At 39.3% G+C, this 11,997-nt stretch overlaps 1 protein-coding gene across 4 annotated transcripts in view; it reads left to right on the forward strand.

Moving 5' to 3' along the window:
• The window catches only part of TTLL7 (tubulin tyrosine ligase like 7), a 65,869-nt gene extending 60,580 nt beyond the window's left edge, over positions 1-5,289 (forward strand). For 2 of the 4 annotated variants that reach the window (XM_036387509.2, XM_036387510.2), the window contains one exon: positions 2,974-5,289. In XM_036387509.2, coding sequence (XP_036243402.1) covers positions 2,974-3,094 — 121 coding nt within the window. In that variant the 3' untranslated portion in view covers positions 3,095-5,289. Of the gene's footprint in view, positions 1-153; positions 273-2,973 lie in introns of all 4 variants that reach the window. The other 2 variants (XR_004980600.2, XM_036387511.2) reach the window with 2 other exon arrangements.
• The last annotated feature ends 6,708 nt before the right edge of the window (positions 5,290-11,997 follow it).

The raw sequence follows: 11,997 nt of genomic DNA on the forward strand, positions 1-11,997 counted from the left end.
CTTGACATACACATCTTGTATGTCTTATTAAACTTCTGTAAACTTGTGTACGTCTTGTACACTTATTAAACTCTTGATTGCCTACTGCCTAATTAGCTGCAGCAAAGGCTTTCCAGAAAGTGAACTGAAAATCTCCTTTCTTCCCATTCTCAGATCCCTCAAAGTCAGTGTTTCCAGATTTGCATTCCTAGAGGTATCCTAACATGTCAGATACTTCTGGCTTCACATTCGCAGTGGGCTGCTATAGGGGCACAGCTCCAGCCAAGGGTCAGGTAAGTGCCATCTGATTTACTGTATTGCACAGTTTTGCAAAGTTGATTTCCAAAATCTATAGACCAAAAGTTTTATTATTCCATTTTACAGAGCATAAATATATTTTCAAACCTTGCAAAACAGCATCATATAGTAAAAGAATTATTTGGCACTTACCTGATTCTCCATTGGCTGGTTTAGTTCCCCAACTGGATACAATAGGGGTTATAATATTATCAGTGTAGGGATCACTGAGAATGCTCCAACTATGGCAGTCAATAATTTGCAATTAAACAGTCATAGACAGAGAATTAAATGTCAGTTTTAAATTACTTAGGATCCAAATTCTATCCCATTTTAATTATTTTATATATAAAAATTACAAATGCTTTGTTTATAAAAAAATATCTTGCATGTATTGTTTCATAGAAGGGCTTTGTGATTTACGCATTATGTGAAAAACAAATTTTTGATATATTATCTATTAAACTTATTTTATTACTTAATTGCTTACTTGATATAGGTCAGATTAGTTATTTGATACACTGGACCCATGCATTATTGACATGTGGATCTTAAGACACTCTAACATAATTTAAAGCCAACCAGAAACTAAATTTGTTTGATCACAGCAAAAGTAGAAGTATGTTAGCCACAAACCAATCATATTCAATATTAACAGCTACTGAGTTATAGCAGGAGTATGGTAAAGTCATTTGGATTAGCTAAGACTAGAAAATCTCAACGTTTTTATTGCCTTTATAGTTAATACTACAGAAAATTCTATATCGTGACCAACCACAAGCTATTCAATGGATCAGATTACTCTAATGTACTCAACTAACAGGCTTGCCTTTGGAATGCAATGAAAGGGATGGTCCAAGAGAACTTTCTCATCTCCAGTTTCTGTATTTCTTTGGATGCTGAATGGAAGTTATTCATGAATTTCATAGGCTGGAGGAATCTAAGCCCTCTATATCCTAAATATCAGTAATGGAGTGTCAAGACAACTCTGATTAAAGTTACAGTTCAATGTTTCAGCTAGATATGAATACAGCAATATGCCAGTTAACCATGATATTCTGAATTTGTGAAATAAATTCTCTTGTCTGTTACAGCCCACAATTGTAATGAACTACTTTTCTAGAAGTGGGAGAACCACAATACCAATTCACTTTTCACATAGGTTTCTGTTTTTAGTGAATCTCCACTACTAATAATAGTTCTCCTGATTCTCCATAAAATTGTGTGGTGCAAGAAAATATTACAGTATAATGTAAAAAATGTATGGAAAGTCATTTTTTTCAAGACTTTATGAAATCTAATTTGAAGAACTTTGTTTTTTCTGAGCACAAACAAATTTTTTATTTTGTTTGTGTTTAAGAAACAAATGTTTGTGAAACTAAAGGTCTCACAGTTTACAAATAGATAGCTCTTTAGCTGGGAAAATTTATTTGTACGGGGATAGATAAAAAGATAATGAAAACTGCCACAGAATTCTTTAACAACTTCTCAAATTTCTTTTCAATTCTATCTCTTAACTCTAAATCCACTAAGTAAATGAAACAATAGGATTGCTCAAAAACTATACCAAAGTCTCTTAAAAAATTAGCTAAAATCAATCTGTGTAAAAAGTCATAAATTAACCTGTGTTATGAAAAAAAAAAATAAAATCTCCCACTAGGTCCTTACAGCTTGCTAAATGACCTTATCTATTACCTGGCATATTCTCTGGGAGTACTGGAGTTTTTTACTGTATCATCAAGCAAAGGTAGGACTTGGTCTGGTGATACAGTGAACTGTCAAGCTCACCAACAACCCATTCCAAATCAGACTTTATTTTTTCACAAATTCTTTAAAAAATATGTTGGTGATATGGTTTTTCTCAACCTTAAACAAAGCACATGTGTACACTTTCTCATATAGATTGTTCCTTTTGACACAGTGCTGCTGTTTCTATCCATGGGATCAGTCTGACCAGTCTTTTGACTTATTTGTCATTAATCAATATAATTCACTAGAATTGCACAACAATTTTTAAGCAATAATTTATACAATGTGTTGTGTTAATCCATCCTAACATTGACATAATTAATTGTGAAACTCTGATTTAGTATGGATGTTATTTTTGCATACTTTATTGACTTCTACAATTAACTTTTAGTTAATTACGGCATGAAAATATTTAAGAATTCGTATTAGGTATAAGATAAACTGCTGTTTGTATTTTTAGATTAAATACAAGCTATACAGTTGCCTGAATTTAAAAGGTAAATAGTCACTGATGTGAATTGAATTACTAGGTTGTAGGATCATTTCTTCCTTTACTACAGTAGTGATAACATGTCTTAGAACATTAGAGATGGAAATCTTGGTGTTTAATCAGTTTGACTTTTTTTACGATCCAACTTTTTATAAGATGGTTTTTTGCCCAGTTTAAATTAAACAGAATTCTGTTGTTTACACAGGATTCCATTGTTTATTTATTTAATGGCTTGAAACATAAAACTGGAAAGATGTTTGATCCTCATACAACAGAGTTTAGATTCCTTTTCTGAGTTAGTTTGTGCCTATTGCCCTCTGTGTTTCATAAATAGCATTTACTGTACTGAGTTTCCTGCACACACCAATTATAAAGTCTGGCACATTAACAACTAGTTCTTTTGCTGTTGAATGTTGCTTTGTCTGTAAACTTTGCTGTATTTTTCATATCCTTTCTAGGTGTTTATTGCCAAGACCTTCACTGTTCATCCTGAAACCATCCTCATCCAAACTTAGCTGCAGTCCATCTGGATCGCCTCGCCCTAACATTTTGTTCACACACAGATACAGTCACTTGTGAAGTAAAAGGAAATTGCTGTTGTAAATAATAGCACTCAGTTTCTTTTTTTTTTTTTTTAACTTGTGATGGAGCTAAACATAAGCACTGTTATATATTCCTTACCATCATATTATAATAAAATTTAGCTGAAAACCTACTGTAAAAGCATAGCTTTTCTGGGAACATAATAAACCTTGTTAAGTTGTTTACACACACATGTGAATGTGTAGATCTTACTAGGTTTATAAGTAACTCCTTCCTACTAGAAATGTTATTTTTGCTGCAGAATATATAAAATGGAATTGTTCTTGAAGATTCTATTACAGTATTATATTATTTTGTAAGTACAATACTTTGACTTGAAAATTATTTATTGTAAACTATATTATTTATTGTCTCAAATGTCCTTTAACAAAGCAGATAATTAGAAAACTCTTGCAGAACAGTAAAACTGTAACAGTTATCAAAAATAATCTGATCAATTCTTGGATATGTTTAAAATAAACCCCAAAACTCTGTAAGCCAAACCTAAAGCAGACATATTTTTATTTCTCCTCTGAAATGACAAGATCTATTTAATATTGCTATTTTTCTTAAGGGACATGATATAGTATCTTTTAGCCAAAGCAAAGGCATCTAGTACACAAACAGTAAAATATCAGTTTAGGCATTCACTTCCTAATTGGATTCTTGTAATGAAATGGAAGCCAATGTTTGTTTCCAGGTTTTCATTCACATTACCTGTGTCCTGTGCCTTTAGGTTTCCTTTGGGAGCAAGCAGTCATCCTCAGCTCCACACGCATGCATAGTGCATAGTTTTTCTGTTACACTGCCTAAGTGGTAAAGCAGACATTTTTAGGAAATACTGCAGCTGTAATGTATTATTTAAAACTTAAACTAATTGGTTTGTTGTAGTTTTTAGCATGCAATCCAGTACCTACTGTAGAATGTATCTTTGCAATGGACAGTATTTTCTAGATTGCTGACACTTTTAAATGTTGGAAATCTAATTCACTAGAAAGCTCTCATTCAGATCTAGATTCCTGAGGCTGGCTGAACAGCACAAAACCAAAATGAGCCAGAGCAGGAACCTAGTATTTACAGGATTTATAGCCTGAAAACATCATTTGGGTTTTGATACATACAGCCATTCATCCCACTCAGCATTGTGCCATGTGAGCCTTATTCATTAGAGAAATAATTATTAAAGGAATCAGTTACTCTAGATTTAAAAATAATTAAGTTTTTTATTTGAGTGAAGAACAGAGTAGTTATTATTTACCAAAGACTCGTGTACTTATGAATCATTTAATCCTGAAGCGTGTTTGTAAATTATCAATGTATTTCAGGTATACTTAAAAAATAATTTGGGGGCTAATTATCCTCAGGAGCAAATATGTTAGTGTTTTTGATATCCAGTGATTTAAGACAAATTTAAAAGACTTAAGAGATTTGAGACTGAAGTTGTATGGAAATTATTTTTTAAGAAGTTTTAGTCATAGGATATATAAAAACTGGGAATTTGGTTGAGATTTTTGATGCCTGTGCTGTAGTGCCTCAGCTCTAGAATTGCAGAATATGTAACAAGAACATTTGTAAACAAATTAAAAAACCCTCTTGCAATTACCAGATCAAATCAGTCATTTGGTCTGGTAAAGTCTTTTTAATTTTTGTGGTAATACTAGTTCAGTAATATAGTATGTTCACATTAATTGTATATCTCTTTTGCTCCATACAGTGACTATTAAAGCATACTCTGGTTATCTGTAACACCTAATAAAAGCTGTAAATTTTCTCTTCTTGGAGGAGGCTTCCATTGCATTCTACTTTTGGCCATAAGGATAAGATCAGCTTCCAGCTTAGCTTGCCAGACTCTAACAGAGCTTTAGGATAGGAGGTTCACATGTCTTTTTCTTTCCTTTTTTTTTTCCTAAACTTCACTATATGATTTCTATTTTCGAATGCCAGTGCTGGGCCAGGTCAGTCTGTACAGAATACTCTGCCAAAAGAAAGAGGGCTACTAACCATACCTATGGACAAATCTAGAAAAAAATTTCATTTAGCATGTACAAAAGCGCACCAGATGGTGGTTTACGTCTGACATGACTTAATATATTTGTATTTCTGATAACCTTTCCTAAAGTGGTCATGTGTTCCTAATATATATAATGTGTGAATCAATACCTTCAATAAACATCATGCTACACTTGGCTGCAGCTCCTCAGAACCAGCGTGTTTGCTCTGCGGGTGAATTACGGGCTGCACCTGTAGCCCAGCTCCCCGGAGTGCCGTAGGTGGAAGCAGTTACCCCTTTCCTCTGCAAAACAGCAGCAATTTGCTTTGTGATCACACCAGTGGTTCTAATAAATCTTAATTAGTGGCCGAGAGCTCCTGTAGCCTTTTGACCAGCAGGTCTGCCTGTCCCTCACCCTGGCCCAGCCACCCGGGCTCTGCTCAGGGAGCAGCGAGCTCATGGAGTCCGGCCGTGAGGGCAGCCTCGCAATGCCCGCGCTAGCGCAGCGAGATGCCGGCTCTGTTTCCAGGTGCCGTGTGATGCCAAGCAAAGGAACACAGAGATGTCACCAGCGCTGATCTTTAGCCGGTTCCGACACGACTGGAACGAGGTATTTAATGGTTTCTATGCGGTGTATCACAGCACCCGGGACGCGCCGGTGCGTGCCCAGCTCTCGGCGCCGGAGGCCGCAGCCCCGGCCCGCCCGGCCCTGGCAGAGGAGCGGGGAGCGCTGAGCTCCTCGTTTATCAATAACGGCACCTCCGGAAGCCCCGCTGGCGGTTAGTCACAAATATCGCCCTTTTAAAAAATTATTCCTCGCCGTTATTAGAGTTACACGGTTAATTAGTCGGGAGCGGGGCCGGGAACGGGCAAAGGAGGCCGGCGAGGAGCGGCCCGGGCGGGGCTGGGCGGCGGCAGCAGCGCTCACCCGGCCCCGGGGCTGCGCGCACCGCGCCCGGCGCTCCTCCTGCCCCAGCGTAGAGACGGGCTCGGAAGTGCTGGTTATTAAAATTTACAAAGACTTCACGCGTTATTTGAGGACCAGAGTAAGGAAATTACCTTTTTGGAACCATTGCTTAAATGATGTTGGAGGGAATGTTATTTGAAGTACATCATAAGGACACCTATTTGTAGACGTTGGCCTTGTAGACCTTGTCCTGCCTCGAAAGACACTTGTACTCATTATAGAGGAATTAGTCTCTAAGTCCTGACTCTCTGTACTGAAAAGTAAACAAATTACTCAGTGTTTAAAATTACATCTAAAAGGTTTCTTATCTGGTCTAGGAGCTCTAGAACAAATTCACTTTTATATATAAAACATTAAGTTTATGGTTATGACTTTCCCTGTCATATTCAAGTGAAAATATTAAAAATATGTCCAGAGGGATCCGGGTAAACTGGATTGATCAGCAGAGACCAAGAGTATGAGATTCAACAAAGAGAAATGCTGAGTCCTGCCCTTGGGTCACAGCAAAGCTCTGCAGTGCCACAGGCTTGGGGCAGAGTGGCTGGAAACTGCCTGGCAGAAAGGGACCTGGGGCTGCTGTTTAACAGCTGCTGGGGATGAGCCAGCACAGGCAAAGAAGGACAATGGCATCCTGGATTATTTGAGAAGTAGCATGGCCTGCAGTACTGGGACAGTGATTGTCCCCCAGTCCTTGGCACTGGCGAGGTGCCTCGAGTGCTGTGTGCAGTTCTGGGCCCCTCAGTGCAGGAAGGACATGGAGGTGCTGCAGGGTGTCCCGTGAAGGGTCTGGAGGGTAAGTCCTATGAGGAGCAGCTGAAGGAGCTGGGGTTGTTTAGCCTGGAGAAGGGGGGGCTCAGGAGTGGCATTATCTCTCTCTGCATCTCCCTGCAAGGAGAGTGTAGCCAGGTAGGGTCAGGCTGGTCTCCCAAGGAACTGGTGACAGGACAAGAGGACATAGTCTCAAGCTGTGCTAGGGCAGTTCAGGTTGGACATTTGTAGGAATTTCTTCAGAGAAATGATTAGACATTGCAATGGACTGTCCAGGGAGGTGGTGGAGTCACCATCCTAGGAGATGTTTAAGAAAAGGCTGGACATTGCACTTGGTACTGTGCTCTAGGTGACATAGTGGTGTTTGGTCATGGGCTGGACTTGATCTCGGAGGTTTTTCCCAACCTAATTGCTTCTGTGAAAAGGCTGAATTGCGTTGATAGTTATAGCATCTAATTTAGGTGTTAGCAAATATGAGTATTTGCAAGTTAGCTTTGCATGCATTGTTAACAGTTAACTTGAAGCTGTTGCAATGGGAATCCATTTTCAGGAGGAAATAATTTGCTGTTAAATGGCATTGTTACTGGCAAATCTTTCACTTCAGCATTTGCTAAAAACATTTGTAATTTTTTCTGTATGTGGTAAAATTCCCATGTGTTAGATTGTTATTCTGCATCTGTGTTCTTTGTTCTCTGCCAGCCACCTCTGTGCAGCTCCCTACATTATTGAAATTTCTTGTTAACATATAGGAGTCTTTGTTAGTGTGTAAATACCTGTAGCACTTTAGGACTCTTAAGGAAATGGGGGCAATTTTACCTTTTATGTATATGGAACAGAAGACTCTGCTTGTGGGGAATCAAGGCAGGTGCATTCTTGATATTTTTAACATATCCTCATTTCTTCTTTAAAACAAAAGGCAACATTTTGCAGAAAGGAAGTCTGTTTATACTGAACTGAGCACTGCCCTCCTTTCAACACAGATGCTACAGCTTATGCTATAAAATAATGCAGTGAAGGCCCCAGGTACCCACTGTGTGGGTCAGCCTGCTTTTAGCACCACAGAGTGAAGTGCAGCCCCTGCCTGGCTGCAGGGGTGTCTGACACGGGTGCCCAGCGTGCCGTGCAGGCTCAGGTGGCTGCACAGCAGTCGGTCCCCGCTGTGCCGGCCCCTGTCAGGACTGATCAGCAGCGCTGTGCAGGGGAGGGCAGCGCAGGGAAGTCACCGCTATCCGCCCTTCCCATGTGCCCTCTCAACAGCGCTGCTCCCAGCTCCGCAGCACCAGCACGCAGTGCCGCGGGAGGGGTGTGCCAGCACGGGCAAAGCGCTGCCTTTCAAGGCTGAGGGGGGCAGCCACGAGGTGGACTGGAGCCCAAAAAGAGTATAAAATGTAAGGGGATATAGTGTGAAAAAACCATTATCCTGGAGATGGTTTCACATGAAAAGTTTTCCTTGTGCCCACCTTTGTGGAAATTATTTGCTGTTATGGCAAATAATTCTGCCATGGCAGAACAGATGGTTTTACTTAATGCTATATATCATTTTTAACTAAGTGGTGCAATGTCATCTGACTATCCTATATCATTAATGCACAGTCAGTTGTTTATTAAAAAATCCCCCACAATCCACTGTCTTTTTTGGAAGCTTATCAGAAGGACATAAAGGACCTTATTTTCTAAATAGAAGTTTTCAATTTCAAGATTTAAAAAAAAAAGTCATTCAATACTTTTATTTCAAACTTCTATGTACTGCACAGATTTCTTGATCTGACCCAGGTATCAGATTATCACTCTGGTTGTCCTTGCACAAGAGGGATGGGATTAATTTACTTTGCAAAGAGAAATACAGCTCTGAGTGATGCAAGTGGACTCAGCAAAGGTGCATCTGGCAGAAGAATAGACAAATATGAAAAGTCAAAATGTGTTTCTAGGAGAATGCACCTGTGCCCTGAGCAGCCCTTGTGTGCAAGCACCTCCCTGCTGAATGGTTTTGCTCATAGCTGAAGTTGCTCTTACAGGTCTGATGTTGCTTGCTTGTCCAGGAACTTGTGGGTCACATACAGCTACAGGTTTCATTAGTTCTAGTGTTTGTTTGGTAAAATAACTGATTTACCATGTCCCTTACAAAGACATTAAACTTGTCAAACAACTAAACGTAGACAATGAGAAGTAGTACAAATAGTCCTGTGCAGAAATCTGGACTTTTTCTGTTAACTAATGAACTGGGACACTGTGCAGTCTGGACACGTTTTTGAAACTGACCGTGTTGTTAAATAGCTGGCAATTTCAGAGATACGTAAGTGTCGTGAGAATTGGACTTTATTCCATCCCACCTGTCCTTTCCCATTCAGCCCTAGTAGGTGATTGCAGGTGTTCTGCTGAGTCAGGCCTCTTCCCTCCCCATGCAGGGTTTGTACTCTCTATGGGTGTGATGTGCTTTTTCACAATTGTGTGGGATTCAAGCCATCTGATTTCTTTTATTCTGATTCAGAGGCTGAACAAAGTAGCTGCATCAAAATGGCACAGTAGTAGACAAGTGTGCTGTGGGGCAGTTTAACTTCAGTCATGCTGTTGGTTGCTTTGATGTTTGCTCTGGTCTGCATTATGCAGCCAGAAGCAGCTGAGAAATCTTAAAGGCATGGTGAAAAATATGTTCCTCTGGCACTTAAAATAACTTCTGCAAGTATTGGTAAAATGGACCTGACAGGATCTTTCCAAACTTTAATTCAGTTAGTCTCTGGCATGGTTTGCCAGATTTAGAATGACTGCCTGAAGCTGTGTGGTTGGGTTATACTCACTAAACTTGACTTTATGGCACACCAGACAGAGTTGGTGCTTTCCTCTATTTCTGTCTGCAGTCGATTCAGCCTGTATGTTCCTTTCCTGTCACCATGGCCTCTGCTTTTGTTTTTGAAACAGAGGAACCCCTAACTCCCTTCAGCTGTGATGTGCCTTTTGACCAACTGAGAAGCCAAATGCTTTGCTCCACAGGTGTGCTGCTGAGTATGACAGCACTGCTCACAAGTGGTGAATAATGGGAACTCAGGTAGCAAGGGAATTTTTTTGAAAAGCAGGGTAAGTGCAGTAGTTCTGTGGTTGCCCTGCAAGCTGTTGGTGCCTCTTGCATGGGTTATTGCAGGTGTCAGAGTAGGGTGGCTGTTTGCTGTGGTATAGGAAGTTTTTGCTAACTCAGACTCTTCTTCCTAAACTTTGCAGTTTTTCTTCCCTTCCTTCCTTCCCCCAGCTCACTCAAATGGAGGAAAGAGTAAGTTTTGTATATCTTATAGCTTCCAAATGCTAACAAATTGGAGTTTGAGGAAAAAGCTTTAATAGAAATAGGAATCATCATCTGATGTGAAACAGTGTTCAAACAATCCAAGTATATGTGCTTATCTGTGTTTGAATACACCTCTTTTACAGAAAATGTGTTTCAGTTGCCCAAATGGTATCCAATTAGTATACTCTGCAACACCTCTGCCTGTTGTATATTTTCTTTCAAGTACACCAATTCAGGTATTATTAATGATAACAAAAAACCTACTTAGGATTAGAATGCTAAAGTAGTTGGATGTCTACTCTTACTTGAAAAACACCTATGTTGTGAAGAGGCTTGGCTCTCAGTCAAGCTTTCACAGTGATTACATCTATTTCACAGTAATTTTTTTCTCCTGTGCAGGCTGGAATAACATGGTGAGGATAGCTTTACTGGTTATTCTAGTCAATTCAAGTAAATAAAGTTGGTATACACATTTCTGTGAATTGGCAACCATATAACTTGTTTTACAATTCTAGGAGGCCAATTGTGTGTGTGTATATATATATATATATTTTTTTTTTTTGGTATGAACGATAACATCCAGTAGCTCTAATATGCATACTGTCATGTCAGCATTTTTGTTATTTAGGAATTTGTGCCTCACCTGAGTTGCAGCTTAGTTTGCAGACCCTCAGCAGGAAGTATAACACTTTAATTATTTAATCAACACTAAATTGTACTTTCCCGTGTAGTGCTATTGCATTTTATTATTTTAAAATAAAATGTCATGTTTATCAGAAGCAACTTTCCTTTCATTGCACACCTACTAGTGAGCGTCCTCTGTCTGGTAACTGTAGTCCAGCAATGATCCTTTCTTGTGTCTGTACACCCATAAAATTCAATATCAAGGTTTGCTATTCTGTGCGGAGAAAGGATTTCATGTTTTGGTCATGTTGGTCTTAAGCTACTGAGTGTTGAGATAATTTCTAGTTCAGGAACTTTATGTGGCAATCTGGCAGCACTGGAGCCACGTGGCACGGCAGCTGTGCTCTCACACTGCCAGTGCTGTGCTCTGCCTCTGTCCTCTGCAGGTGTCAGCAGCATCACCTGTGCCACTGGAACCAGCGCTGCCAACAGCGAGCGAGGGTGCTGACAGCAGGGCCTGTGTCCTCTTCCTCCCATTCCTCTAACATTCCTCTCTTTGTATTCTAGTTTTGTAAGTCTGTATGAGAAAACTTGTAAAAAAACCAGTGATCCTCTCTGAGCAGGAGGGCTCTCTCAACCTGCAGATTTCGCGTCTTCAAAACACGGGTGAAATAATCCAGTTCCAGCTGCAAGCCCATCAGAACAGAAGACTAAGGTTTTCTGGTGCAATGGCAGTAAAGGAATTACTTTAGCACTACCAGTGATGATTTTTCTTGTGTATTATTATTTTATTTATTTTCTTCAAAGTTGTTGGGAGAGATTTTTTTCCCAAATTAATGTTTTCTTGTTCCCAAGGCCAAGTGGGAGAGCAATCTAGTAATAATTACCCTGGCCTTTTTGTACTGGTAGTTATTGTTTCTGGGAAAATTTTCTTCTGGAAGATTTAGTTCCTGTTAACACTCTTTCATCAAATAATGCAGATAACCCTATCCCTATATAGCTGAGAAGCAATTCTTAAGGTAGCAGTAGTTTTCTACAAATCAGTGTCAAGTGGTTTGATGTTTATTTTGGTTTTTCAAACTTATGGTCTTGTGTGATTTTATCAGGTGGAATGTGAGGGCCAGCAGCATTTGTGCAATGAGATGTTGTCAGACATACCTACAAAAATGCAATTTAAAGGCGCTTTCTTTTAAGTTTGCTCCTTTTTAAAAGCAGTTTGCCGTTCGTTTATTTTTTGTTGTGTGAAAATTTGCATTTTTAGTATCTTATAATGCAGC

This window comes from Molothrus ater, chromosome 9, assembly GCF_012460135.2.
Source record: "Molothrus ater isolate BHLD 08-10-18 breed brown headed cowbird chromosome 9, BPBGC_Mater_1.1, whole genome shotgun sequence".
In the NCBI taxonomy this organism is placed as follows: Eukaryota; Metazoa; Chordata; class Aves; order Passeriformes; family Icteridae; genus Molothrus; species Molothrus ater.